The sequence below is a fragment of the Rana temporaria genome, chromosome 11, assembly GCF_905171775.1.
Source record: "Rana temporaria chromosome 11, aRanTem1.1, whole genome shotgun sequence".
NCBI classification, from domain to species: domain Eukaryota; kingdom Metazoa; phylum Chordata; class Amphibia; order Anura; family Ranidae; genus Rana; species Rana temporaria.
Genome location: NC_053499.1, coordinates 123,013,673 through 123,040,968, shown reverse-complemented (window position 1 = coordinate 123,040,968; position 27,296 = coordinate 123,013,673). Strand labels below are relative to the sequence as shown.

The window sequence follows — 27,296 nt, the reverse complement described above, 5'->3', positions numbered from 1 at the left end:
GGCGCTCAGCGATTTTTATCGTGACTGCGACATTATGGCGGACACTTTTGACACCATTTTGGGACCATTGTCATTTTTACAGCAATTAGTGCTATAAAAATGCACTGATTACTGTAAAAATTACACTGGCAGTAAAGGGTATAACCTGTAGGGGCCGCTGAAGGGGTTAAGTGTGACCTAGGGAGTGCTTCTAACTGTTAGGGGGCGTGGCTTGCCATCACACGTCACTGATCGCTGTTCCTGATGACAGGGAACAGACGATCAGTGACATGTTGTGTTGTGTTTACACTGACATCTCCCCGTTCTTCAGCTCTGTGACCCGATAACGGGACACCGGCGGACATAGAGTCCGCGGGTCCCACGGGCACGATCACGGAGCTGGCGGCAGGGGCGTGCGCGCGCCCGCACAGCGGGACTTTTAAGTGACGTATATATACTTTTTTCTGCCCAGCAGTGCCATTCTGCCGACGTATATGTACAGGAGCCAGTCGGGAACCGGTTAAAATGTTTTTAGCAGCTCTACATTGCCACTTGCACTGCAACTGTCACCTGTCATACAGGCAGCTGTAGTTCAGAACTGAGGGAGGCTCTCCTTCGCTATTCCTCACTTCTTTCACATGACTTATCTGAAGGGAGGACTTCCTCTAAATTTCTGATGGGTCTGAGGTCTGGTTAGTGGGTTTAGGGAACCTACCTATGTCCTATGCACTTTGTGTGTAACATACCCCTGCACAGTCTTTCACAGTCTTAGAAATGGCTCTGAACTATAATGCAACAGCTAGAAATAATGTCTTATCTGATCACTCAATCCATTAGGCCCCATACACACGGGAGAATTTATCCACGAATACGGTCCAGCGGACCGTTTCCGCGGATAAATCCTCTCGAGGATTTCAGCAGATTTCAATGCGATGGCGTGTACACACCATCGCATTGAAATCCGCGCCGAAATCCTCTGGCGATGACGTGTCGCGCCGTCGCCGCGATTATGACGCGGCGACATGCGCGACGCTGTCATATAAGGAATTCCACGCATGCGTCAAATCATTACGACGCATGCGGAGGATCCCTTAGGACGGATGGATCCGGTGAGTCTGTACAGACCTGCGGATCCATCCGTTGGGATGGATTCCAGCAGATGGATTTGTTCTGCATGTCAGCGAATATCCGATCTGCTGGAATCCATCCCAGGGGAGAAATATCCACGGATAGAGATCCGCTGGCGTGTACACACCATAGGATCTATCCGCTGAAACCCATTTGCTGGGATTTATCTGCGGATGGATTCTATGGTGTGTACGGGGCCTTAAAGTTAGTGATGATGAAAATTGGGGGGATTTCGCTTTGCCAAAATTTAGGTGAAATCTGGAACTAGAGAAATTTCACCATTCAGAAAAATGCCTTGAAGTCCATGCAGACATTAAAGTGTTTTTTTTTTTCCGGTGGAAATGGCTCCTGACGGTTAGAGAGACTTCTTGTCTTATATGTCTTCTTTAAAGGAGAAGTATGGCCAAAGCTGTTGTGGCTGTACTTCTCCTGTGGGACACAGGAGTTTAGTTAGTGCTGCACTCCTGTAAACTATTTTCAGCAGTCCACGATCTGAAAAAGATTTCGACCACATGGTCGGGACCCTTCCAGAAGCCTGTACCTGCAGCTGGCTCAGCCTCTCAGTGAGCCGCTGAGAGGCTGAGCCAGCTAAGCCATCTGCCCCCGCACCCTCTACAGACCAGTGCTAAGTGCTGGAGAGGCAGACTGTCAGTCACCGACTCTCTGAAGGCTGAGGACAGAGAGCTGAGCGGTAAACAGTGTTTGATCGCTAAGTTCTTATTCTTAGAGATGGCGAGGGACAGCTGCAGCTGAGATCGGGGCCACAGCTATCTAGGTGAATATGATTGTTTTTTTTTTTCGATTCCCATTCTCTTTTAAGAAAGATATTTGTTTCTTGCTGCACATCAGCAGTACCCATAATAAAATACAGTCGCAGCTGTCAAGAAGCCATTGATTATTTTGTCAGCATTTACATTTGTTGATAAAGCCATATGTGACCATGAATCACAATCATACTCACTCATTTTCATCCTCTTATTAAGCATCGTGCACTTCATCTGTCACGTTTTGCCACACCCCATCTATAAATCATATAATCATTTCCACATTATATTTCAATTATTTAAAGTCTATTCCTATTGAGTAGGGGGAGAAAAAAGATGAAGCCGTGCACAGAGCTGGATTGATTGAAGACTCCTGTATACATAATTGGAAATTTGAAAAAAATCATGGACTTTATAGGCACATATATATAAAATTAGCAAATTTATTGATCTGCATTAAAATATTATGTATACAATATAACAATTACCGTATTTATCGGGGTATTGCGCGCTCCGGCGTATAGCGCGCACCCCTAAAGTGGACCCGCATTCCTGTGGAAAAAAGATTTTTGTACTTACAGTTTTGGTGTCTTGCGCGGCGGCCTCGTCGGGTCCGGCGTCCGTCTGCGGCTTCGGGTGTCCTCTTCGTCGGGTCCGGCGTCCTTCTGCGGCGTCCTTCCCGCTCGATCCCTGCTTTCCCGAGCCGAGTTTGAATACTGCGCCGGCATATACCGAGCGCAGTACACTCGTGTATAGTCGGGCAGGCTCGGCTACTCTCGTGCTCACGTCCTGTACATCCAGGACGTGAGCGCGAGAGGAGCCAAGCCTGCCCGACTATACACGAGTGTACTGCGCTCGGTATATGCCGGCACAGTATTCAAACTCGGCGCGGGAAAGCTGGTATCGGCGTATATCGCGCACCCACGATTTTGCCCTGATTTTCAGGGCAAAAAAGTGCGCAGTATACGCCGATAAATAGGGTATATTGCGGAATTATTTCTATTAAAACAGTAGTGGGTCGTGGACTATTTGTGTATACCCCTAGAGCAGTGCTTCTCAACCTTCTAGTCCCGTGACCTCTTCATAAAATTTCCCAAGTTGTGGGGAACCCTAACAGTAAAATTATTTTGTAGCGTGTGTTGTCGGCACCCATTTAGCTCTCCCCGAGTCCCTTCCACTCATACAGTATTAAATCCCATTATGCTACATTTTAGGATGTACCACTTTTTCTCTTTGTTCTCTTTTTTTCCCATTACTCTCTCTAGCTGTCTTTCTTGTTGTTTAATGGCAACTATAATCACAGGTAGTGTTACTCACTGTGTCTCGACTTTGTGGTGTCTCGCAGCAGTGACACCTATGCCGAAATCAGGAGATAGGGTCTCCTCCAGCCCCTCCCACTTCATTCTTTACCAGTCAGCTGACCTCTAGTCTCCGCCCCACAGCCATGCCGTGAACTGAGTGGGTGGCTGTGAAGAGGCAAAGTGGGCGGCCTGCAGGCTCCAGGGACAGCCCTGCTGGGCGGCTGCACAAAGGCTAGGAGAGCGGTGCGGGCTTCAGGAACAGCCCAGGATTTGTAACCCCTGGCATATCGTCATTTGACCTCCGAGGGGGTCCCGACCCCCAGGTTGAGAACCACTGTCCTAGAGGATAAATTGGCATATAAGACCTATGCATGTAAAATATACAACAGAATTCACATATCCTTCAGACAGTGGGGTTTTGCTTGTCTCTGATTGACCTTTTGAATAGTGCTCTACATGTTACGTGGCCTGGTCGCTTCTTCAGGAGCTTTTACAATCTCCAAGGCCTGGCAAGGCTCACTTGTCAGAATGTGGGGACACCCAAAACTGACATTTAATTTTGGGGCTGTATGCAGGGCTCAAGTCCTGCGGGAACGCGTGGGAACGGAGTTCCTGCACTTTTTTCACAGCAGGAACTCGGTTCCCTTTGCAGGACTAGAGCAGCCGAGAACAGCCGAGCCACCCGAGCCGCCCGAGCCAATACTTCACTAAGCGGCGATGCCCAGCTTGAGTCACTGTCAGGGGCAGGCGAACCTTAGTAATCCTTCATGTTACTGGCCGCTTCCTGTATATGGATTTATCGGGTAGTGTGCGGGTATTCCGTCACTTCCTCGATGCCGCAATGTCTCCTGGGAGCTTTTGTCATTGTTCCGCGGAGACATTGCGGAGGTCTGCCGCGACTTATCGCGGGATTTAGAAAGAACATGCGGTTTAGTAATTATGCATATAAGCGTATCATTTTTTTTTTTGGTGGGGGGGTGGATCTTGGGTGGGAGTTCCCACACTTTTTCCCCCAGGACTTGACCCCTGGCTGTATGCCTCCATTTCTATTGAAGTATAGGTATTCCCTGAAGACTCGGGTAATTATTTCAGGACAGCAATCTGTAAAATGTTTTTTTTTTTTTAACCTTAATTCAGGGAATGCATTAAAGTAAAACATTTTTTTAGCTTTATAACCACTTTAAGCTTCTTCCTCATCTATTCCCAACAGTCTTCCTCCAAGTAAAAGTTATTCTTCATGTAAGCAGATGCTCTTAGTTACTGTCACTTTTTGGTTATTATGCCATGTTACAGTAATTATTGTCTAGTGTCTCTTTAATTATTGCTGACTAATTGCTGCAGGGGTTGGGTCGCATGTGACATCTTCCTCTGCAGATGTGTCACATCCTGTCTATTCTGGGGTATACTATATATACATCTGCAGAGGACCAGCCCAGGGCTGTTGTCCCATTGCTACAGATATTATCCATCACAGCTATGGGCCGCATATGGTTCCTTATGTGCCTTATTGTTTGGCTAACCGCTATGGACAGTGTTATGTTCAGCAGCACAGACAATTCTACCTTTGTTAAACTATGTGAACTGTTTTCCCATGTATGTGAAGATTAAAGTGGTTCTAAAGGCAGAAGTTTTTTTATCTTAATACATTCTATGCAATAAAATAAAAAAACCTTCATTGTGCAGCAGCCCCCCTCATACTTACCTGAGCCCCATATGGATCCAGCGATGTTGCACGAGAACCTCAGTTGCCCGGGTCTCTCCCTCCTGATTGGCTTAGACACAACAGCGAACGCCATTGGCTTTTGCTGCTGTCAAAGTCAGTGTGCCAATGAGGAGAGAGAGGGGGCAGGGCTGAGCCATTGCTCTGTGTCTGAATGGACACACAGAGCAGCGGCTCGTCTTGGGTTCCCCCTATAGCAACCTGGAGACGAAGCAGATCGGCTGTCTATTTTTCTCATTGTGGGCGAGAGAGGAGAACTGACAATGATGGCTCTGAGCTGTATGAGAGATATGCTCTCAGCTCAGAGACCTGCGATTAGCAACCCTGCTTGGGATCCCAGACAGTGGTGGAATTCCAGGGCCTGGTCACAAGTGAGACTGTTGCGACCCTGGTAGTTCCACCACTGATCTGAGCTCCTTAAAGCTGCACACCTACTATACTATTTATGAGGGGTTGCCACTATCCCTGCTGTTTTTCTATTTTGTTTTACTTAAGGCTTTCAGGAAAATGCAAAACGCCCAGGTGAACTTAAAGAGGAAGTAAACCCTCCGTTTGAAAATGTAAAAAAATACAAATACTGCAAGACAACTTACTTACCTCCGATCGAAGCCCCCGCAGCGGTCCACATCTCCCCCTCCGGCCACCGACAAGTTGTCCCGGAGTGACTTCCGGGTCTCACGGCTCCGGCACTGTGATTGGCGGGAGCCGCGATGACGTCACTCCTGCGCATGCAAGCGATAACGGCACAGTACGACTGAAGCAACGGCACATAGTGCTGGGCCATCGCTGGATAGAGATGGGGCTCAGGTAAGTATTAGGGGGGCTGATTTACACTGAAGGCTTATTTTTATCTCAATGCATAGAATGCATTAAAAGACCTTCTGCCTCTACAACCACTTTAAGGCTCGGTTCACACTGTTGCACTGCGAATTTGTTCTGTTTTTTTGTCCTGTGTGAGGTGCGATTTTACTGTGATTTTACAGCGAATTTACATCGATTTTACCGCAAATTTCAGAAGTTGGACATTCTGCGATTGATGTTCTAGCCAATGGAATCATAATGAAAAAAAAAAAGTGTTAACTTCCTGTGAATTTCCTGTTTTTTTGTGGAGAGTAGTGGGGTGGAATTTGCACATATGTGAACCATCTATGTGATTTCAGAACGATTTACATTGATGTCTATGGAGACTAAATTCTCAACGCAACGCTGTAAACTCGCACAAGACCCTTTTTTTATCGCATTCGAACACATGTATGTAAGCGACTGTCATTGAAAACAATGGGCCAGATCCACAAAGAAGTTACGACGGCGTATCTATTGATATCTATTGCGTATCTACGTTGCTCAAAGCTGGGCTAGATCCGACTGCCGTACGTCTTAGTACGCCATCAGATCTAAGGTGCATATCTACGCTGGCCGCTAGGTGGCGCTTCCGTCGATTTCCGCGTCGAGTATGCAAATTAGCTAGATACGCCAATCCACAAACGTACGTCCGGCCGGCGCATTTTTTTTACGTTGTTTCCGTAAGGCTTTTTCCGGCGTAAAGTTACCCCTGCTATATGAGGCGTACTTAATGTTAAGTATGGACGTCGTTCCCGTGTCGAATTTTGAAAATTTTACGTTGTTTGCGTAAGTCGTTCGCGAATAGGGTTTTGCGTAGAATTACGTTCACGTCGAAAGCATTGGCTTGTTGCGGGTTAATTTGGAGCATGCGCACTGGGATACCCCCACGGACGGCGCATGCGCCCTTAAAAAAAAAAAAGGTCATTTACGTCGGGTCAAGATGTATTAACATAAAACACGCCCACAACTTAGTGATTTGAATTGCGCGCCCTTACGCCGACACATTTATGCCTTACGCCGACACATTGACGACAAATTCTTTGTGGATACGGGAAATAAGCTGTAAGTTACGGCGGCGTAGTGTATCTGAGATACGCTACGCCGTACGTAAGAAAGCGCCAGGCTACGTGGATCTGGCCCAATGACTTTATGGATGACATGCGAATTTAGAATGTTTTTGACGCATCACATTCGTTATGAACTCTCATCAGTGTGAACCGGGCCTAACTTGCTTTGGTGACAACTCAAAACGTATGGACTTTTTATCCCCGTGACAAGGGTCACCGGCACAGAAAGAGCAACACATCTCCTCGGCAGGGACACAGAGAGCAATGACAAATCCATAGACGGTTTCCCACTCTATTCAAAATGTAAAAAAAAAAAAAAGGTGTTGCCTTTTCATCCACTTAAAGGAAGCTTATCATGACAAATACCTTACCTGCCATCACTGATATACTAAACCTGCTAGATGGCGGAATGTTATGCTTATCTTTTAGCGCAAAATGTTTTGTGTCACTAACTTGGAGTAGGAATGCAGATCAGGAATTCTGATTTTAGTGGCTGCATACTTGTTCTGCACAACAGCCTGACAGCCAAGAAATCAGCATTTTTAGGAGATTAGCCATGACAGCCAGTATTCGGAGAGATTGTGTATCCTTTGCTTTGAAGCCATGCTTTGGATTTAGATGGTAGCAGGAAATCATTGTAGTATTATCTGGGAGAGAGAAATTTAAAAATGTTCAGACAGCTTACAGTTTTGGACAAGCTACATGAAGATCACTCAGTTATCCTCCCAGGCTTATATTAATGAGCATTGAATCCAGTGATTGTTTGTCATATGAGGTTCCACTTGTATGCACTGAGCTGCCCATCCTTACTAATGAGAATTTAACCTCTTACACTTCCCTGTAAATGCTTTCAGCTAAACTCGTGTTGCAAGATGGAAACATTGCTTCATTCATGCCACCTCCCATGTGTGAGCTAACCATTAAATATGTGTATTTATAAAATATGTCACGCTCAATGCAAATAACGGACAATTGTTATCAGATACTTACTGTCATTTTCCTTTTCTGGCCTATCCTCACGTCAGCACACAATGGGTTAATGCCTCCTCTGGAACCCACAGGACCACCTGTTAAAGCGGAGTTCCACCCAAAAGTGTAACTTCCGCTTTAAGCACTCCTCACCCCCTGACATGCCACATTTGACATGTCCTTTTTTGGGGGGGGTGTACTCTCTTTTTAGTGGGACTTCCTGTCCCACTTCCTGCTTCCTTTCTTCGGCCACCTAGGTGACTCCTCCTCTCGGTCAACTAGGCGACTCCTTTCTTCGGCCATCTAGGTGACTCCTCCTCTCGCCCTAGGCGGCCATCACCTTTTTTTGGCCATCTAGGCGACTCCTCCTCTCGGCCTTGGCGGCCCCTCCCTGCCAGCGATCTTCTGGGACACAACTAAGGTTCTTCTCTTTTATACTCTGTAGCTCCTGCTGGATTTTGCTTCTAATCCCCTTGTGGAGGCTTCCATTTGTGGATGGACATTTTATAGTTACTCAACTTGGTCACATTGCTATAATCTTTTTTATATGGACTATAAACTGAAGGACTTATGAATAAAGGGTTGTGGAACGAATCATTTAAGTTTCCATTATTTATTATGGAGAAATTTGCTTTGATTTACGAGTGCTTTGGATTACAAGCATGTTTCTGGAACGAATTATGCTTGCAATCCAAGTTTTTTTTTTTAGAGAAAGTATATAGATATAAGAAAAAAAAAAGTAAAGAAAATTAAGCCGGCGTCACCCCCCACCCCACCATCTCGTGACTCCACATTTGCAAATTTAAACCTATTACTGCTGTATCTTCCTCATTGCTCTCTCAAATTTTCCGCAAAGCTCCAAGTTTTTTTAAATTCTTTCCAAGTTGCCCAATTGTCCCTGGAACCTGCCTTGTCCTCCTCCACCCCGTACTTCAACTCCTCCCTTCTATATGTGTCCTCAACGAAATCCATCCACTCCCAATATTGTGTGCTTTCCACTTCCCTCCATTTCCTAGGTATCAATCACTTGGCTGCTTTAAGCAGATGGGGGGTCAAGGATCTTTTATATTCTTTTAAGGTCTCTTCACCCCCATGGAAAAAAACTACCCACGGGTCTTCTTCTATCTCTTTCTTGGTTATAACCTTAATCAATGTCAGAATTTTTTTCCAATACGTTTTTGTTTTCGGACAGTCCCACAACAGGTGTGGGACTACTTTTACTCCACTAATGTCAGGGTTGTTCCGCACCATTGCAAGAAGGGGTTCCAGTGATAGGACAAATAGAAGAGGGGACAGGGGGCACCCCTGCCTGGTCCCGTTCCTCATCTCGAAGGGTGCAGATAAAGTTCCATTAATTTTAATCCTTGCGCAGGGGTGGAAATACAGTGTTTTAATCCACGCAATCATCCTCGGGCCGATTCCTATTTTTTCTAATGTTTGCATCATGAACCCCCAGTCTACCCTGTCAAACGCTTTTTCAGCATCCACTGACAGGAATAGACCGGGGGTCCCTTTTTCTTTAATTTGCCGAAGGAGAATGGATTGCCCTGACCCCATTATCCTTGCCCTCCCTGCCAGGTATAAAGCCTACCTGGTCTGGATGGACCATGGCTGTCATTATCCCCTTAATGCGTTCAGCAAGGATCTTGGCGTACAATGTTGTGTCTGCATTCAATAATGAAATAGGCCTAAAGCCTGAGCAGAGCGTGTTATCTTTTCCCTCTTTTTTTATAACTGTAATAGTTGCTGCTAATGCGTCCCTGCTCATCTCGAACTCTACCCCCAACCCGTTAAAATATTGGCAGAGTCTAGGTACCAGGATGGCGCTAAACTTCTGTAAGTATAAGGTCGTAAAGCCGTCTGGCCCTGGGCTTTTCCCCCTGACCGAGTTTTTTAGGGCGCAACTGGTTTCCTCCTCTGTTATGAATTTGTCCATTTTTGCAGTTTCATGGTCATCTATCTTTGGCAAATTAGCTTTCTGTAGTACTTCCCTTGTTTTGGCCTCTTTCTCACCAGGGTCCCAGCACTTTTGTTGTACCGCGTATAGGCCTTCATAATAGCTTCTAAAGACTTTGGCTATTTCGCTTGTCGCATGAACAAGTTCCCCGTTCTTTTTTTTCTTTTTTCTAATTTTCTTTTTTTGTACCATTCTGGCTAAGTTCTTACTGGGTTTATTCCCCCATACATATCTTTCTCTCACCATACTATTTATTATTTTCTTGCTCTGATAGTGCTCTATATTCATCTCTTTTTAAAGTCAGTTCATGGAGTATTTCTCGCTTTTGGCCCTGTGTTTTATGATCTTGTTCCAGCTTATATATTTCTTCAGTTTTTAATTTCCTAGTTCTTTCTTTCTTTTTCCTTGCCCCTTTCTGCAATAAGAATCCCTCTTATATAGACTTTATGAGCGTCCCAAAGGGAGGCCCTAGAGATCCCCTCCTTATCATTCTCCCGAAAGTAAAATTCCAGTTCCTTTTGTACTCTACCAACTACCTCCTCATCACCCAATAGACTTTCGTCCAGTCTCCACTCTGGTGGATTAGTTTTCTGTATAGATGTACTAATTTTTATGGTTATAGGGGCGTGGTCTGAGATCGTCGTAACCTCAATTCCCGTTTCAATTACCCTCTCAAGGAGTCTATGGTCTATGAGGATATAATCTATCCTCGAGTACGTCCCGTGCACAGGGGAGAAAAATGTGTAGTCGCGATTTTTAGGATGAAGGATTCGCCATACATCCACCATTTGATTATGTGATAGTCGTTTTTTCAGTTCTTTTAGCTGCTCACAATTAGTCCCCTGTGCCCGGGACGTACTATCAAGTACCGGGTTCATGCAAAAGTTAAAGTCCCCCATCAACACCACGTGCCCCACCTCAAAATCTTTTAGTTTTCTAAGGATTTTGCTCACATATTTAACCGGGTTCACATTGGGGGCATAGACATTTGCCAGGGTGTAATCCACCCCTCCCAGTTTTACTTTCAGGAATAAGAATCTTCCTTCGGGATCTGTCAGTCTGTCCACCAGTGTGTAAAACCAAATGGGGTAGTTAGAGGAGTACAACTTTATGTTAGACTCTAAAGTTATGTGGGTCTCTTGTAAGAAGACAACATCTGCCTTATGATGCGTCAATTCACTGAGAACCTTGTGTCTCTTAACCTGAGAGTTCAAACCTCTAACATTATACGAGAGCAACTTAATTTCTGTCATCTAAAGGAACTTTGAGGGGTTTGCAATATATCTTGTGGAGTCATCGAGATGGTCCCCCTGCCCCGGTACCCTCCCTACTACCCCTACTCCCCCTTCCCCTCCCTCCCCCTGGCCCACTCTTGGCCTAGGAGCCGCTATTGGTTGCCTCCACTCCTTCACCATCGGCTCCTCCCCAGTGGCGATGCTCCAAGACGCTCCTCGGCTGCCCCCCCCCTCCTCCCGCCCACCCCCCCTAGTCCCCCCCCCACCTCACTGTCAGACCCAGTTATTTTAGATTAATCCACCCAGTCCGGCAGATCCGGTGTTATTAAGTCCATTTTGTGACAAAATCCCATCAGCTCTTCTGGATGTCTTAATCGTGTGGTTTCCCCCCCCCCCCTTTAGGCCGATAAGGCATGCAGGGAAGCCCCATTGATATTTTATATTTTGCGAGCGCATCAGCTCTAATAGAAGTTTCAAGTGTCTTCTCCTTGCTAGTGTTTCTTTCGATAGGTCGGAGAATATTTGTAACTCAGTCTCTCTATATCTCAAAGGAGATTTCCCCCTTAGCTTTCCCCAAATGTCCGCTTTATCCTCATAGTTCCTAAACCGGACTATGACATCTCTTGGTCCGTTTCTTTCTGTCTGTTTGGGATTTCCCACTCGATGTACCCTTTCAATTTTGAGGGGCTTCGCTTCTGCTGTTTTCTCTAATGGGATTAAATAGTGTATTCATGATTGCTCCTAAATCTTCGCCTTTTTCTTCCACTATTGCACGGATTCTCAGATTCTGTCGCCTGTTGCGCCTGTTGCGATTTTCCTGGTCTTCTTACCGATATTTATTTAGTTGGTGGTCTTGTTCTTCCATTCTCTTTTCTGTCTCTTCCACTCTATCTAGGAGCCCTCCTAGGTCCGTTCTTATCCTGTTGATTTCTGTTTTTATGACGTTTTCCATCCTCAATAACATAGCGTTCATCTCTGCCTTCGTTGGAGGTTGTGTATCTTGGGCTAGCTCTTCAGATCTGCTATGCTCATTGTCACTTTCTATTGTCGTTTCTCCTTTAGAGCGATCCGAGCTGCCTTCCCCAGTTTTAGTCTCATTCTTCTTTTTTTCAGTTTTTTTTACAGGTCCAGGACTTTTGGGGTTTCCTTCTTGGGTCATATACTGCTGTATTGAGCTGGTCCCGGCGTTGCTTTTAGGTGTTTTTGAGGCTACGCCTCTCGTTGATCTATTCATCTTGTTTTTATTTGTGGGTCTAATTCTCTTCCCCAGTTTGAGGGTGTAAAATTAATTTATCGCGACCCTGCTCTGCCTGCTACACATGAACCTAGGGGCCCTTGTGTATAATTTTCCCCACAGGTAATCAGGCCATACAAGCTTTCTTGAACTCGGTGTCGATAGGGGTGCTCAGTATACAAAGTATACTAATCCTATTGAGTGAGGAAAGGATACGCCTCTACCTTATGACCATTTAGTCCTGCTATCATGGAGTAGATTATCTTATTTCCTTCTATTCATAATGCACCTTCCAAATTTAAGCAGTACTGCTATGGCTACGGGGTTAACAGTGCAACAGGTAGAACCTTCAATATGTATCAATCCATCAATTGTGTGGGGTGTTTTATACCCGCAAAATTTCTACGGCGCAACAACCCTTTTTTCACTGATTGCCCAGCAGGCTGGTCCTGAACGATCATGTGCAATTCAAAACAGTTCTATTCCCTGATGGCAAAGGATCTGACCCCTCCGATAAGCGTTTAAGCAGAAAATATGAGTGAAAGATCTAATAATCCGCGTTACTGGCCCTTGTATCTCAAGTCCCAAATATTTCACAGATTACTCCATACATCACTGATCACAGGTCAAAATGGTAAAAAAGATAGAGAAAAAATGAATATACACTTCCTATTCTTCGATATGTCACATCTGGATAGGTCTAACAGCTATCCCTGCAATACATTACACCAAGATTCTTCTTAGAACTGAGGAGCAAAGCATATTCACAAGGAAGATGTAGGGATGGGAAGGGGGATCCAGGGGGGGGGGGGTGGGTGGGAAAGAGCCCGACCCAACTCGGCTCGACTGAGCGCCCCACCAATCCTTATGGCCCTCTCGACGGTCCACCACGGCTCTATGCATCTCCGGGGGATATCCCGGTAGATGCCCCGCTGTTTCCTCCGCTACGTGGTCACCGCTCCGTCTGCTGTACTCCGCTCCGGCTCCAGTGCAGGGCAGAGTGATCGATTGAGGGATCGTGGGGCTCTGTGATCTCCTTCGGCCTGGTGCCCAGGGGCTCGCTCACGTGCTGGGTCCCCTAGGTACGTCGGGTCTTTGAGCGGGGCTGAGTCTCCCGCACAGTCCTCAGGACGTCCAGCCTCTCACGCTGCCGTCGGCCGCTCCGCTGCTGGAATCGTCGGAGCCTCAACGCGACGTATGCCGCTGCCAGCCATGGAGCGTTCCGGCACCTCCCACCCTCGCACGCGTCACGTCCTCATCGCGCGAGTCCTTGCAGCCTGCATCTTTACAGAACTCTAGGTAGGATCACTTTGAAGGCGCAATCCAAGGTTTTAATGTACTGTAATGCAACTAATGTATGTACCCTATTTGATATCAACCTAGTAGTACAGCACTCACATTAGTAGAAAAAGTGGCAACACCAGAAGCCAATCTCTCCCCTACATGCGCTGACAGTGAACAACAGGAAGAAAGAAGAGTACACAGGAGATTTAATCAGTAGTCCTCTGCTCTTTTATTGTCCAATCAAGACTGGTCTGCAGAGGCGTTGCTAGGGGGGTGCGGTCCACACCCGGGTGACACCCGCTAGAGGGGTGACACCATCCCGTTTTTTTTGTTTTTTTTTAGCTGACATGCCCAGCAGGTGACACCCGCCAGCCTGCCCTGTACCACCCCAAACAGCCCTATACCACCCCAGCCTGCCCTGTACCCCCCAAACAGCCCTGTACCACCCCAGCCTGCCCTGTACAACCCAGCCTGCCCTGTGCCACCACAGCCTGCCCTGTACCACCCCAGCCTGCCCTGTACCACCCCAAACTTTCCCATGCCACCCCAACTTGCCCTGTGCCACCCCAATCTGCCCAATTCCACCATAACTTGTCCTATACCACCCTAACCTGCCCAATGCCACCCTAAATTGCCCTGTACCACCCCAACCTTTCCCATGCCATCCCAACTTGCCCTATGCCACCCTAACTTGCACTATACCACCCCAACCTGCCCTGTGCCACCCTAACTTGCCCTATACCACCCCAAACTACCCTATATCACCCCAACATGCCCTATACCACCTTAACCTGTCCTATACCACCCCACTACACCAACCTGCCACTATACCACTCTATACTACCCTAACCTGCCACTATACTGCCCTATACTATCATTTACAGGGGCTGGTTTGGGGTGTGCCCCATGCCTGTGCGCTGCCTGCTTGGTGCTGGGCAGCCTAGACAGAAGGGGGGTGACACCATGTTTTACCGCACCGGGTGACACCAACCCTAGTGACGCCACTGCTGGTCTGTATTTTGACCAGCAGTCTTGCCCACGTTGTGTTGCTGCCAAGTAAGGAAATTGGCTTACAAAACTAGCTGCATAGCAATTTAAATCCAGTCCCCGGAATGAGGACAATGTCCCCGGTTTTCTCCCCGGATTTGATTTGAACAGGGGGTGCAGTGATCCTGCATTTCTGGGTATTGGAGCCAATCATCGGCTCCGGCGGACTCGATGTCCATCAAGACCCGCTGATCATTATGTACACAGGCAGAACGGTGGTCTGGCTATGTAAACAAGGCAGATTGCTGTTCTGTCAGTATGCAAAGCAGGTACAGGGATCTATGCCTTCCCTTAGTAAAATCATCTCCCCCACAGTAAGAAAACACTTGTTAGGCACACATTTAGCTATTTGATTGCCCTAGATGTTATCCCCTTCCCAACCAGTGTCATTACTACAGTGACAGTGCATATTTTTAGCACTGGTTCCCACAAAGTGTCACTTTGGGTCCGATTTGTCCGCCACAATATCGCAGTCCAGCTATGAGACGCTTACTAGTAAAAAAAAAAAAAAATGTCCCCGGATTTAATTTAAAAAATCTGGTCACCTTACTGTAGCACCCTCCTAGATAGGTGTTAGGTTAGGTCCCAGATAGCAAGGAATTGTGCTGCTAGTCAGGGCTGTCTGCCCAGAGGCCCCAGGTGCACGGGGGCCCCAAGATAGTCTTGCATTACATCATATTTGCCCAAAGTCCTATATCTGCTAGGATAGTTATGCATTTTACTAAGTTTTCCTAGGATGATGGCCTTCCCAGAACTTGTACTTTGCTCTTCTGATGCCCTTAGGCTGCATTCACACCTGAGCGTCGGTCGTTCGGTCGTTTTTTCCGGCGTTTTGTCGCGCGTATTAATGCTTATTTGCGCGTTTGCATACAGCGTCGTCCGACGTTTTTGTACTTCAACGTTTTTTATTTTAGCCAATAGGAAAAATTATCATCTTTTCATCACTTGTTGCTATGTTGGTAGATTTTTTATCTTCTGCCTGGGTGAAATGTTCTATTGATTAAAGCAACGAAACGCCCGTAGCAAACGCTCGTTGTCGCGCTAGTCGCTTGGATCGAGCGTTTCCATTACTTTCTATGGGAAATGGAAACGCTCAAAAACGACCAAACCGCCCGATACGCGTGACAAAAAAGGGTCCGGAACTTGTTTGAGCTTCAGGCGTTCGGCACCAGGCGGCTTGGAGTGGAGATGTGAACCATCTCCATAGGGAATAATGTATTTTTTCCCCTCTAGCGTATTTGAGCGTCGCGCTCCAGGCGACAAAACGCTCAGGTGTGAATGCAGCCTTATGCCTCCCCCTGTGCTCTTTGTGTTGATTAAGTCTTTGAATTATGGCATGTTTTCTTATTGTTTAAAATCAATTTTATTGAAAATGCTAATATATATATATATATATATATATATATATATATATATATATATATATATATATGTTTAATTCTATCAACTATTTATACTTTAATTCTTGAGTAGGTGCGTACATTTGGGGCAGGCTGGCAGGGGCCCCAGTGCATTACTTTGCCCAGGGGCCCATAATGCTATTAAGACGGCCCTGCTGCTCGTTTGAAAATGACTTGCTAAGCTATTGCCAGGTTTCACAAGTTTGTAGCACAATTGCAGCAAGTCAGCATTGCATGACTCCAGAAAAAATGTAAGCATGTTCGAATTTTTATTTTGTCGTTTTTCAGAAGATAGAAAACGATGTGAAGCCCACACACGATCATTTTAAATGACGTGTTTAAAAATGTCATTTTATTTCATGCCAAAAAACAACCATGTGTACGCGGCATTAAAGTTTCAAATTGAGGGATGCTGGGCTGACAGAGCCACCCAATTGGCGAACTTCAGCCAGTTTATCAGGATCTGCCTGAAATTCGTACAGTGTATGGACAGCTCAACACTACCCTCTCCAGAAAGTGCTGCTGTCCAAGGGTGTCTCTGTTGCTCCTCCTCCATCCTAAGACAAAACGGGTGTCTGGTTGGATCTCCAAGTGAAAATAAAAGAAGGATAAAGGAAAGAAAAAAAAAAAAACTTGTAGTAATGACATGGCTTGACTTGGTAAGCTGCAATATTTTATATTTTCGTTGTAGGTTCGGGTACATTTGAAGAATGGCTGGAATTAAGACATCAAGTGGAGAATATATAGATTCCTCTTGGGAGCTGAAGGTCCATATTGGGGAACTAGGAGAAAATGCTGAGCCAGTGACGCTTCGTGTGACTGGGGAAACACACATTGGAGGTGTCATGTTACAAGTGGTGGAAAAAACAGGTAATGAGCAGTAACTTACAACATTTCTACAATTTTGAATTTATATAACCACTGTTATCTAAAAATAGGATATATCTTTTAAATGTTCTTTGTAAAGTAATCAGTTCATCCCATGCCTGCTATGTGGTGGTGTACTTCCTGCTATTCCTGTCAGTGTTTGACAGTTTAGGTACCAAAATAACATAGAATACAAAAGAGGAAGCAGTTTTTTTTTCTTTTCTTTTTTTTTTGCACAAGCTGAGCAGAGAGCGGACAGTATGACTCCTTACAGGAAACTATTACTATGCAAGTTATGGAATGGAGGTCATTTTCTTTAGAGCAATACTCTGTAAACATAATTATTCCTGGTTGTAAATCATTTTATTATATACTCTCTCAAAAAATGTTTTCATAAAGATTAACTTAAATTTAAAAAAAAACAGTCAGAGTTAATATAATAAAATTTACATTTTGTAATGTTACAACCAAAAACGTAAATGTATTTTATTGTGATTTTATGTGATAAACCAACACAAAGTGCAAATTTAGTTCTTCTAATATTTCCTCATAGCTGAGCTCCTCCATGCCTCTTATCAGTTTGGTTGCCCTTCTCTGCGCTTTCTCCAGTTCTCCGATATCCTTTTTGAGAACTGGTGCCCAAAACTGAACTGCATATTCCAGATGAGGTCTTACTAATGATTTGTACAGGGGCAAAATTATATCTCTCTCTCTGGAGTCCATACCTCTCTTAATACAAGAAAGGACTTTGCTTGCTTTGGAAACCGCAGCTTGGCATTGCATGCTATTATTTAGCTTATGATCTACCAAAACCTCCAGATCCTTCTCCACTACAGGTCCCCCCAGTTGTACTCCCCCTAGTATGTACAGTTGTATTCAAAATTATTCAACCCCCACTGAAATTGATTGTTTTGGCCAGTTTGACATTGATTTTCATCATTCAGTCATCCTGCTTACAATTAAATCAAAGAGGCACGTGTAGGTCAGACAAATATAACATAACATTTATAATGAAATAACCACAAATGTCTTTTCTGTGCTCACATCATTATCAGTTTTATTCAACCCCCAAGTGACATTCAATCTTAGTACTTCGTACAACAGCCTTTTACAGTTATAACAGCTTTTAAACGTGAAGCATAGCTTGACACAAGTGTCTTGCAGCGATCTATGGGTATCTTCGCCCATTCGTCATGGGCAAAAGCCTCCAGCTCAGTCACATTCTTAGGCTTGCGCACTGCAACTGCTTTCTTTAATTCCCACCAGAGGTTCTGAATCGGATTTAAGTCTGGTGACTGCGATGGCCACTCCAAAATGTTCCAGCCTTTAATCTGCAACCATGCTCTAGTGGACTTGGAGGTATGCTTGGGATCATTGTCCTGTTGAAAGGTCCAACGTCTCCCAAGCCTCAGGTTTGTGACGGACTGCATCACATTGTCATCCAATATCTCCTGGTACTGAAGAGAATTCATGGTACCTTGCACACGCTGAAGCTTCCCTGTACCTGCAGAAGCAAAACAGCCCCAAAGCATGATTGACCCCCCACCATGCTTCACAGTAGGCAAGGTGTTCTTTTCATCATAGGCCTTGTTCTTCCTCCTCCAAACATAGCGTTGATCCATGGGCCCAAACACTTCTAATTTTGTTTCATCAATCCACAGAACACAATCCCAAAACTTCTTGTGGTTTGTCCACATGACTTTTGGCATACTGCAGTCGACTCTTCTTATTCTTTGGAGACAGCAAGGGGGTGCGCCTGGGAGTTCTGGCATGGAGGCCTTCATTACGCAGTGTGCGCCGTATTGTCTGAGCAGAAACTTCAGTATTCACATCTGACAAATCTTTTCTCAGTTCCTCAGCAGTCACACGGGGACTTTTCTCCACTCTACGCTTCAGGTAGCGCACAGCAGTCGAAGTCAGCATCTTCTTTCTGCCACGACCAGGTAGCGTTTCAACAGTGCCCTTTGCCTTGAATTTGCGAATGATGCTTCCTATGGTGTCTCTTGGTATGTTTAACACCTTTGCAATCTTCTTATAGCCATTGCCCTTCCTGTGAAGAGTAATCACCTCTTCTTTTGTCTTCCTGGACCATTCTCTTGACTTCACCATGTTTGTAACCACACCAGTAAATGTCTCGAAGGAGCTGAGTATCACAGTCATTTAAAGCTGCCAAATTGGTGCTTATTAGGCTTTATTGCTGCTCCCTGACATCCACAGGTGTTTTCAATACCTGATTGAATACACTTCAATGAACCTCTGTTCTTCAGAGTGGTAGTCTTTAAGGGGTTGAATAATTGTGTAAATGAAGAATTCACAAAAGAAACATTTACCACTGTATTACAAAACCAATTGATGTAATTTTAGTTGCATATGGTTCTTTAAGAAGTCCTTGTAGGATTTCATTCTGAATACAATTACAAATGTACACTAAATTCCCTAAAACCCTTTACAGCATTGGGGGGGTTGAATAATTTTGAACTGTATGACGCATGCATATTCTTAGCCCCCAAGTGCATAACTTTACATTTATTAACATTAAACCTCATCTGCCACATAGTTGCCCAATTAGACAGAGCATTGAGGTCAGCTTGTAAATTGGAGACATCCTGTAAGGACGTTATTCCACTGCATAGCTTGGTGTCATCTGCAAAGACAGAAATGTTACTTTTGATCTCAGACCCAATATCATTTATAAATATGTTAAAAAGTAAGGGTCCCAACACTGAACCTTGGGGTACACCACAGATAACCTTAGACCATTCAGAGTAATAATCATTAACCACAACTCTCTGAATTCTGTCTTTTAGTCAGTTTTCTATCCATTTACAAACTGATATATCCAATCCTGTAGACCTTACCTTACACATGAGCCGTGTGAGCGGAATTGTATCGAACACTTTTGCAAAATCCAAGTATAACACGATCACAGCCACGCTTCTATAGATATTTATTTGTAAAAAAAAAAATAATTAAGGATTTATCATTTTCCTTCCACGTCACAATTATGTGCCACTTTGTGTTGGTCTATCACATAAAATCCCAATAAAATAAATTTACCTTTTTGGTTGTAACATGACAAAATGTGGAAAATTTCAAGGGGTATGAATACTTTTTTAAGGCACTGTAAATCTACTGGTACCTATTACTACAGTTTCTCCAGTAAATTATACCAACATGATCAGATAGGAAATTTAAAAAGTAATGAGAATTCTGCAGATCACAGTTGGAAGAAAAAATACAGAATTCTATAACACGTGTCTTTTAATGCCACCTTGATGTGTTTTGGTACAATTTTTCCAGATTTTATCGCACTTTCAAGGTATAATTTAAAACACACAGAAGAATGTACAAAGTCACATAAAATGCACCTCAATTCGTCAAGCTATGCATTAGAATGCATGTGTTTAAAATGCATGTCACGCTTACCCCTAAAGCAGCTGGTCAGGGCAGCACTTTGCAGGGGGGCAGCACAGAAAGAGTCCCTGCAGGTTTGCGCTACACTATGTGTAGAGCCAGTTTTATGGGGTGGACTGGGCTGAGAGGTAAATTAGTCTGTAAATTAGTTTATTTTTTTACCATCCTTGTCCCATTGCAGAGATTTCCCTTCACTTCCTGCCCTATAGCCAAACAGGAAGTGAGAGGAAATCTATGCAAATTATGGGAATCCATTGGCCCTCAGAACTAGTGTCCCAACTTGAAAATGTCAGGGCGGGTCTTAAACAGAAAGGGGTGTGGCATTGACAGGAAGGAGTGGGTCATATTTAAATCAGGGGATCAAGAGTTTAGCCAGGCCTAGATAGACGTTCCAACACACTGGCAAAGCAGATGGTCATATCCTTCCACAGGGCTCAAGGACCCAAAAGCCTCCTTTGGATGCCGTATTCATAGCAACCTAGTCAGATGCAGATAGAGGGTGCAGAGGAGTTTGAGAGAGGCCATGTGACTGGTGCCAGAGTGGAGCCTGAATTTTAGAACTTATACTTGTGCCTGTTCACATGTAGTGGATGTCTCTCTTTTTCTGTGTCTCAATGTAGGTGTTTCACGGGACTGGTCTGACCATGCTTTGTGGTGGAAACAGAAGCGTCAGTGGCTTCTGAAAACAAACTGGACCCTGGACAAATATGGTATCCAGGCAGATGCCTTTCTCGACTTCATGCCTCAACACAAACCAGTTATCTTATCTTTGCCCAACCAGCGTTCATTGAGGATCCGAGTCTGCTTTTCCAGCACAACATTCAGTTCCTGCGCTGAGGTCTGTAAAGTTCTGGGTAAGTGACTGAATCATAAGTAACAGAATCCTTTATAGACATTTCAGACCTGGCCTCATCCAGTATTCACAAGGCCTACTCTTACCAGGTATTAGACATCCGGAGGAGCTTTCTTTCCTAAAAGCACCAGAAGAAAGAGAAAAAAAGAAGAAGAAAGAAAAAGACGCAGTGACCCAGGAGATCTTTGATCTTACATCCTTCCAGCCTTCAAAGGGTAATTTAATAACACTTTCCACCTATATATATACTGTTATAGGTTGCCTACTCCTGTTGTCAAAGCTGTATCCTGGCCTAGGCCAACAAGGCCCGGGCCTAGGGCAGCACTTTGCAGGGGGGCAGCACGGAAAGAGTTCCTGCAGGTTTGCGCTACACTATGTAGTCTAGCGCCCCATAAAGCGGCCACATTGCTTCCAGTATGCGTGAGGGGGGATGCTGCTTCTTATTTTAAATGTCCTATCATCTTCGACCACATACCTTCCTCGCTGTGCTATATGTTTTCTGCTGCACCATTGGCATGGTTATATCTTCTTAGTCCTCTCCATGAAATTATTAGAAATTTGTGCTAAAAGTAGAACCATAGGCAACACTTATTTTTTTTCATTTTGGATAGAAGTAAGGGAGGGTTATAGTCCCTGTCAGTTTATTTTTTTACCATCCTTGTCCCGTTGCAGAGATTTCCCTTCACTTCCTGCCCCATAGCCAAACAGGAAGTGAGAGGAAATCTATGCAAATTAGGGGAATCCATTGGCCCTCAGAACTAGTGTCCCAACTTGAAAATGTCAGGGCGGGTCTTAAACAGAAAGGGGTGTGGCATTGACAGGAAGGAGTTGGTCATATTTAAATCAGGGGATCAAGAGTTTAGCCAGGCCAAGGGCAGCACAAAACCTGAATACACTACTGCCTGCTGTATGTGATAAGGTCAACTTACTACACTTTGACTGGGCACTTTTAAAAAACAAGTATGGGCTTTTTTTTTTCTTTTTGCAGAATCATACTTACCTAGGTGGATGCAGCATTGGTCCAATGCTGCATCTGTCTCCCGCCGCCTAACACTAAGAACCAAGCGATCAAACACTGCTGATCGCTTGTCCCCCACACCCTAATGGGACCTCCCAATGAAACAAACCCCGTTCAGAACCTGTACAACATTACCCCTCTCCTCACTTGAGGGTGCATAACATCGCAAACAAATCATAAAAATCTAAATTTATCACAACTGAAAGAATAACAATGAACTATAGGGTAACACTAGTGTATGAAGTTCTCTCAAAATATTACTACTACGAGTTCCCTGGACACTTGAATTAGGAATAAACCAGTAAAAGTTCTCACTTACATCAAAGTACATATCACTGTTGTAAAGAGTAATCATTGCAGTGTGCACATAATACCCCGCAGGCTGGTCTAACAGAGTCTCAGAGCCCTGATGTAGCCCATGATGAAAAAAAAAAGGTCAATTAGAATCCCTCTTCAATTATTCAATTATACAGCCTCAGGTCACAATCGGGTGACGTATGGTATTCAGATCATAAGATGTCCTCTCCTCCTCTTTCCCCTCCCCCCCTTTTTTTTTGCCATGGACCATAGAGTGGCCAGGGGTTGGTCTATAACTATGGTATATGCATTTCATATTTGCTCGTACAATGGTGGAGTTATAGAGGGGTCTTTTTCATTCACTAAACACTTATGCTTTGCTCCTGGCTATTATGCTTTGAGTTGTAATCATGGTACTGCCATTGTATTTTCTGTTCTTGCCCTTGTTCACGGATTGTTTGGATTTCTGTGACACCCCAACCAGCCTCCTTGCTGTATACCTTTATCTGTATTTTGTTTTTCTTTTGATATGATAATTTATTTTATTTCAATGTGTTTTATGTATGTACCCCCTCTTTTGTATGTCTTACTTACTTACTAGTGCATACTTTCTGTTTTTGTTTTCTGTATGCTTCCATTTTTAGTAATCTTAGATTGAACACAAATCATATTACGTATCCAGGTAGGTTACATTATATATAAGGAAGGCCTGAACCATTGGGGGAGTTTGGTAGGTTAAGGCACCCTTTATTTTGTCAAGGGTCAAAAGGGTATTGGCCTGCATCATATCACCCAAAGTTTTCATCCCCTTTATAGCCCGGATTGCTGGATTTGAGAAAGGTGCTTTAACTGCTTGCCGACCAGCGCACAACTATATACGCCGACAGCATGGCACAGACAGGCAGAAGGACGTATATATACGTCCCCTTTAAGAAGCCAGCATTGTAAGCGCGCGGGCGCCCGTCGGGAGCTCCGTGACTCCGACAGCAGGTCCCGCAGACTCGATGTCCGCGGGCATACCCACGATCGTGTCACGGTGAGGAAGAAGGGGGAAATGCTGATGTAAACAAGCATTTCCCCAGTCTTCCTAGTGACAGGAGAGTGTACTCAGCTTCCTGTAATCGGAGCAAAATGGTCCGGGGCTGAAGTGGTTAATTGAGGGTTAATGCCTCAATTAGGTATAATTAGGTCGTTTAGGAAAGGTCGCATTAGACTCTCTGTGCGCATGTTTTTTATTTTTTTTTGGGCAAATTTCCATTCTTTTATCAGTATGTTTAATTCCCAATTGCTACTTTTCTGTCTGACAATGGCACAAGTCATTTTCACTCCTCAATTCTTTTTCAGGACTGTGATATATTAGGACATTTTAACTTAGTCTATGAGCCCAAAACAATCATAAATGTTGCCATAAGAATATTTTCTTCCTTGTTTCTAAAGTATACCTTTCCCTATCTTATATCCATTTTCTTCCCTTTTATCACAGTTAATCTAGGACAGGTGCAGATAGGGGCGATCCCTTCACACTTCTTAGCCAGTCCTGAGGGCCAGGAGTGTTACAAAGCTCTGTCTGTTTGCCACACTGGACTGACCCCTGAGCATATACAGAAAAGATACAAAGCAACATCAGTGGTGGACAAATCTGCAATACATGGCAGGTATGGAGCGTGCTCAGCTTTCCACGGTGTTCATTTTTCCTCCAATGTTTAGAATTTTTTTTATGCTGCAATCACACTTAAGATGAACATCTTTGGTCATTTTGCAGGGTTTTTATTAAATGTTTGTACAGGTGTTTTTGGGAGATGTCTTACGGATTTTTCTGACGGAATTCTGTTCAAGCTGTCTTGCATACACACTGTGGCCCAGATCCACAAAGAAATTACGCCGGCATATCTATTGATACGCCGCGTAATTTCTACGATGCCCCGTCGTATCTTTGTTTTGTATCCACAAAACCGTATACGACTGAATGTGGGCTCGATCCGACTGGCGTACGTCTTAGTACGCCGTCGGATCTTAGGTGCATATTTACGCTGGCCGCTAGGTGGCGCTTCCGTTGATTTCCGCGTAGAGTATGCAAATGAGCTAGATACGGCGATCCACAAACGTACGTCCGCCCGGCGCATTTTTTTACGTCGTTTACGTAAGGCTTTTTTTCAGCGTAACGTTACCCCTGCTCTATGAGGCGTATGCAATGTTAAGTATGGACGTCAGGCCAGCGTCAAATTTTCCATTGTTTACGTCGTTTGCGTAAAACGTTCGCAAATAGGGCTTTGCGTAAATTACGTTCATGTCGAAAGCATTGACTATTTGCGACGTGATTTCGAGCATGCGCACTGGGATTTTCCCACGGACGGGGCATGCACCGTTAAAAAAAAACGTCATTTACATGGGGTCAAGATGAATTACCATAAAACATGGCCACATCTTATCCATTTGAATTGCGCGCCCTTACACCGACACAGTTACACTATGCCGCCGTAACTAACGGCGCAAATTCTTTATGGATACGGAAAATACGCTGTAAATTACGGCGGCGTAGTGTATCTGAGATACGCTACGCCGGACTTATATATGCGCCGAGGTACGTGGATCTGGCCCTGTCGCACCAAATTCCGACCGTCCAATACGCAGTGACTTACAACACTATGACGAGCCGAGAAAAATTAAGTTTAATGCTTCCGAGCATGCGTCGACTTGATTCTGAGCATGTGTGTTTTTTTCTCCTTCGGAGTTCCATACAGACGAACGCAATTTCTCTTTCTACGTCCGTTGGAAAAACTCAGATGGGGCACACACACGGTCGGAATATCAGATGAAAAAATTCCTTCTGACTTTTTCCATCGGAAATTCAGGTCGCGTGTACAAGGCATAAGGCTTGGGGCTTTCATTTTCTAGCCAATGGGATGCTAGTCACTAGGGGAAAAAAAGCAAATTGTGCATTTTTCATGCATTATTGTGTAGTTTTCAGGTGCACCTATTGCAGTCTTTTGGGGCCAAGAACGCATGAAGCTTGTAGCTCTAAAGAAACTGATGTACATTTTTGAGCTACAAGCTCAGCCTCTGAGCAACACTACATTTGGCTGTGAACAGGTTGAAAAACCATAGGATTTTGAGCCTTTCAGAGCTTAGAGCTACAAAATGCTCAGGTATGAATGGGGCCTTATACAGGTTTATTTATTACTTTTCTTGTTTAGAAACATGATGATTTTCAGACTTTATTTTATCTTGTCAAAAACAATGAAGGTAATTTATCAAAACTGGAGCAGACAGAATCGGGAGCAATTGTGCATGACAACCAATCGGCTTCTATCGTTCATTTTCAAAGCTTAACCACCTGAATCCCCAGTGTCGCTTTAAAATGGCACTGGAATAGAGTGTATTTGTTCAAGTGCCATTTTGAAACTGCAGCGGGGATCAGTGACTAGGGTCCCACCAGCCTATGACAGCTGGCATCCAGTGCTATGCCCACAAGCTGAAACAATTAGCACTTTGTCAAAGCAAAAGTAAACACAGCACTTCCGTGTTGTGTTTACATTGGGAGTATGATGACATTGCCACACATCCATTCACTACAGAGGGTTGGGCAGAGATATGAAAGCTCTGCCCAGCCTTTGTCTTTAGTTCTATTCTTAAACCTCTGTAATTTTTTTTGCCATCTATGTCTTTTAAAGGGAGATTTCAATTCACTTCCTATGGCGGATACAGGGAGTCTCCGAGTTACAAACACCTGAGTTACGAACAACCTGAAATGCCAGCCACTTGTGTTCTACGCTGGTCCTAAATACCTTCAAACACCTCTGGACACCTCCGAAACTGCCGTACTATGCCAAAGATAACAAGCGCCCGGAACATCCCACATTCATGCACAGGTGGCAGTTACACTCAGGAACACTTAGGAATGCAGTGTTCCGACCGGAAGTTACACTTACAAATGCAGTGTTGCAACTTACTAACAACTTCGACTTACGAACAAACCTACAGTCTCTATTGTGTTCGTAACCCGGGGACTCCCTATACAGTCAAATCATGGTCCTGCCTACTGATTTTTATATATCCAGAGCGACCTCTAGATTACCATGTACTCTATACACATGTTAATGTGAGGGGTTTGGCATGTTAACAGGCGTGTTGCATTAAGGTGGCCCATACATTTCAAAGGGCTGCCAATGCACCACAGGAACATTTTAAAGGGCATGCGCTGTTTTTTGTTTTAAACATCTCACCCCAATGCACTGATAATTCACATATGTGTGTTGTGGTATGCTGAAATGCAAGTGCGTTGTGGAGCATTGGGGTGTAAATAAATGGCACTGCAACGTGCTGCAGTTAGTTATATGTGGTATTGTGGGGCAATTTACTGCATGTTACTTTATCACAGAAATGTGAATCTGATTATAAAGACTGATAAAGTAATCCTCATAACACTGGTTTCTGAAATGATTCCTTAAATTGGCAGATCAGTAATAGACCAAGAAAAATAATTCGAAATAGACACTGATCAAAGATGGGTCAGAATCCTCACATTCTCACTTTGTGCTATACAGGTGGCTTGACTCCTCCAAATCTCTAATGCAGCAGGGGGTACAAGAAGGAGACAGACTGTGGTTGCAGTTTAAATATTTTACTTTCCATGACTTGGACCCAAAGGTAAGAAAAAGTATACTGTAGGTATGCTTGCAGAAATAACCTGTTTACATCAATGGGTGTTCAGATTTTTTCATATTTTGATAAACTAAGAAAATAATAATTTTACACATCTCCTTAGATGGACGCCGTCCGAATTAACCTGATTTTTGAGCAAGCCCGTTGGGCAGTGCTGTTAGAGGAAACAGAATGCACTGAAGAGGAGATGATGGTGTTTGCTGCCCTTCAGGTATTTCACTCATCTGTCATTGGTACATACATAGCACTTGTTGGAG

The 27,296-nt window shown here is 44.4% G+C and overlaps 1 protein-coding gene across 1 annotated transcript in view; it reads left to right on the top strand.

Moving 5' to 3' along the window:
* Positions 1-27,296, top strand: part of FERMT3 (FERM domain containing kindlin 3) — a 46,903-nt gene that overhangs the window by 3,431 nt on the left and 16,176 nt on the right. The window contains exons 2-7 of the mRNA XM_040329042.1: positions 16,620-16,798; positions 20,830-21,063; positions 21,152-21,277; positions 23,861-24,032; positions 26,922-27,024; positions 27,143-27,250. Of these exons, the coding sequence (XP_040184976.1) occupies positions 16,639-16,798; positions 20,830-21,063; positions 21,152-21,277; positions 23,861-24,032; positions 26,922-27,024; positions 27,143-27,250 (903 nt within the window). The 5' untranslated portion in view covers positions 16,620-16,638. The remainder of the gene's footprint in view (positions 1-16,619; positions 16,799-20,829; positions 21,064-21,151; positions 21,278-23,860; positions 24,033-26,921; positions 27,025-27,142; positions 27,251-27,296) is intronic.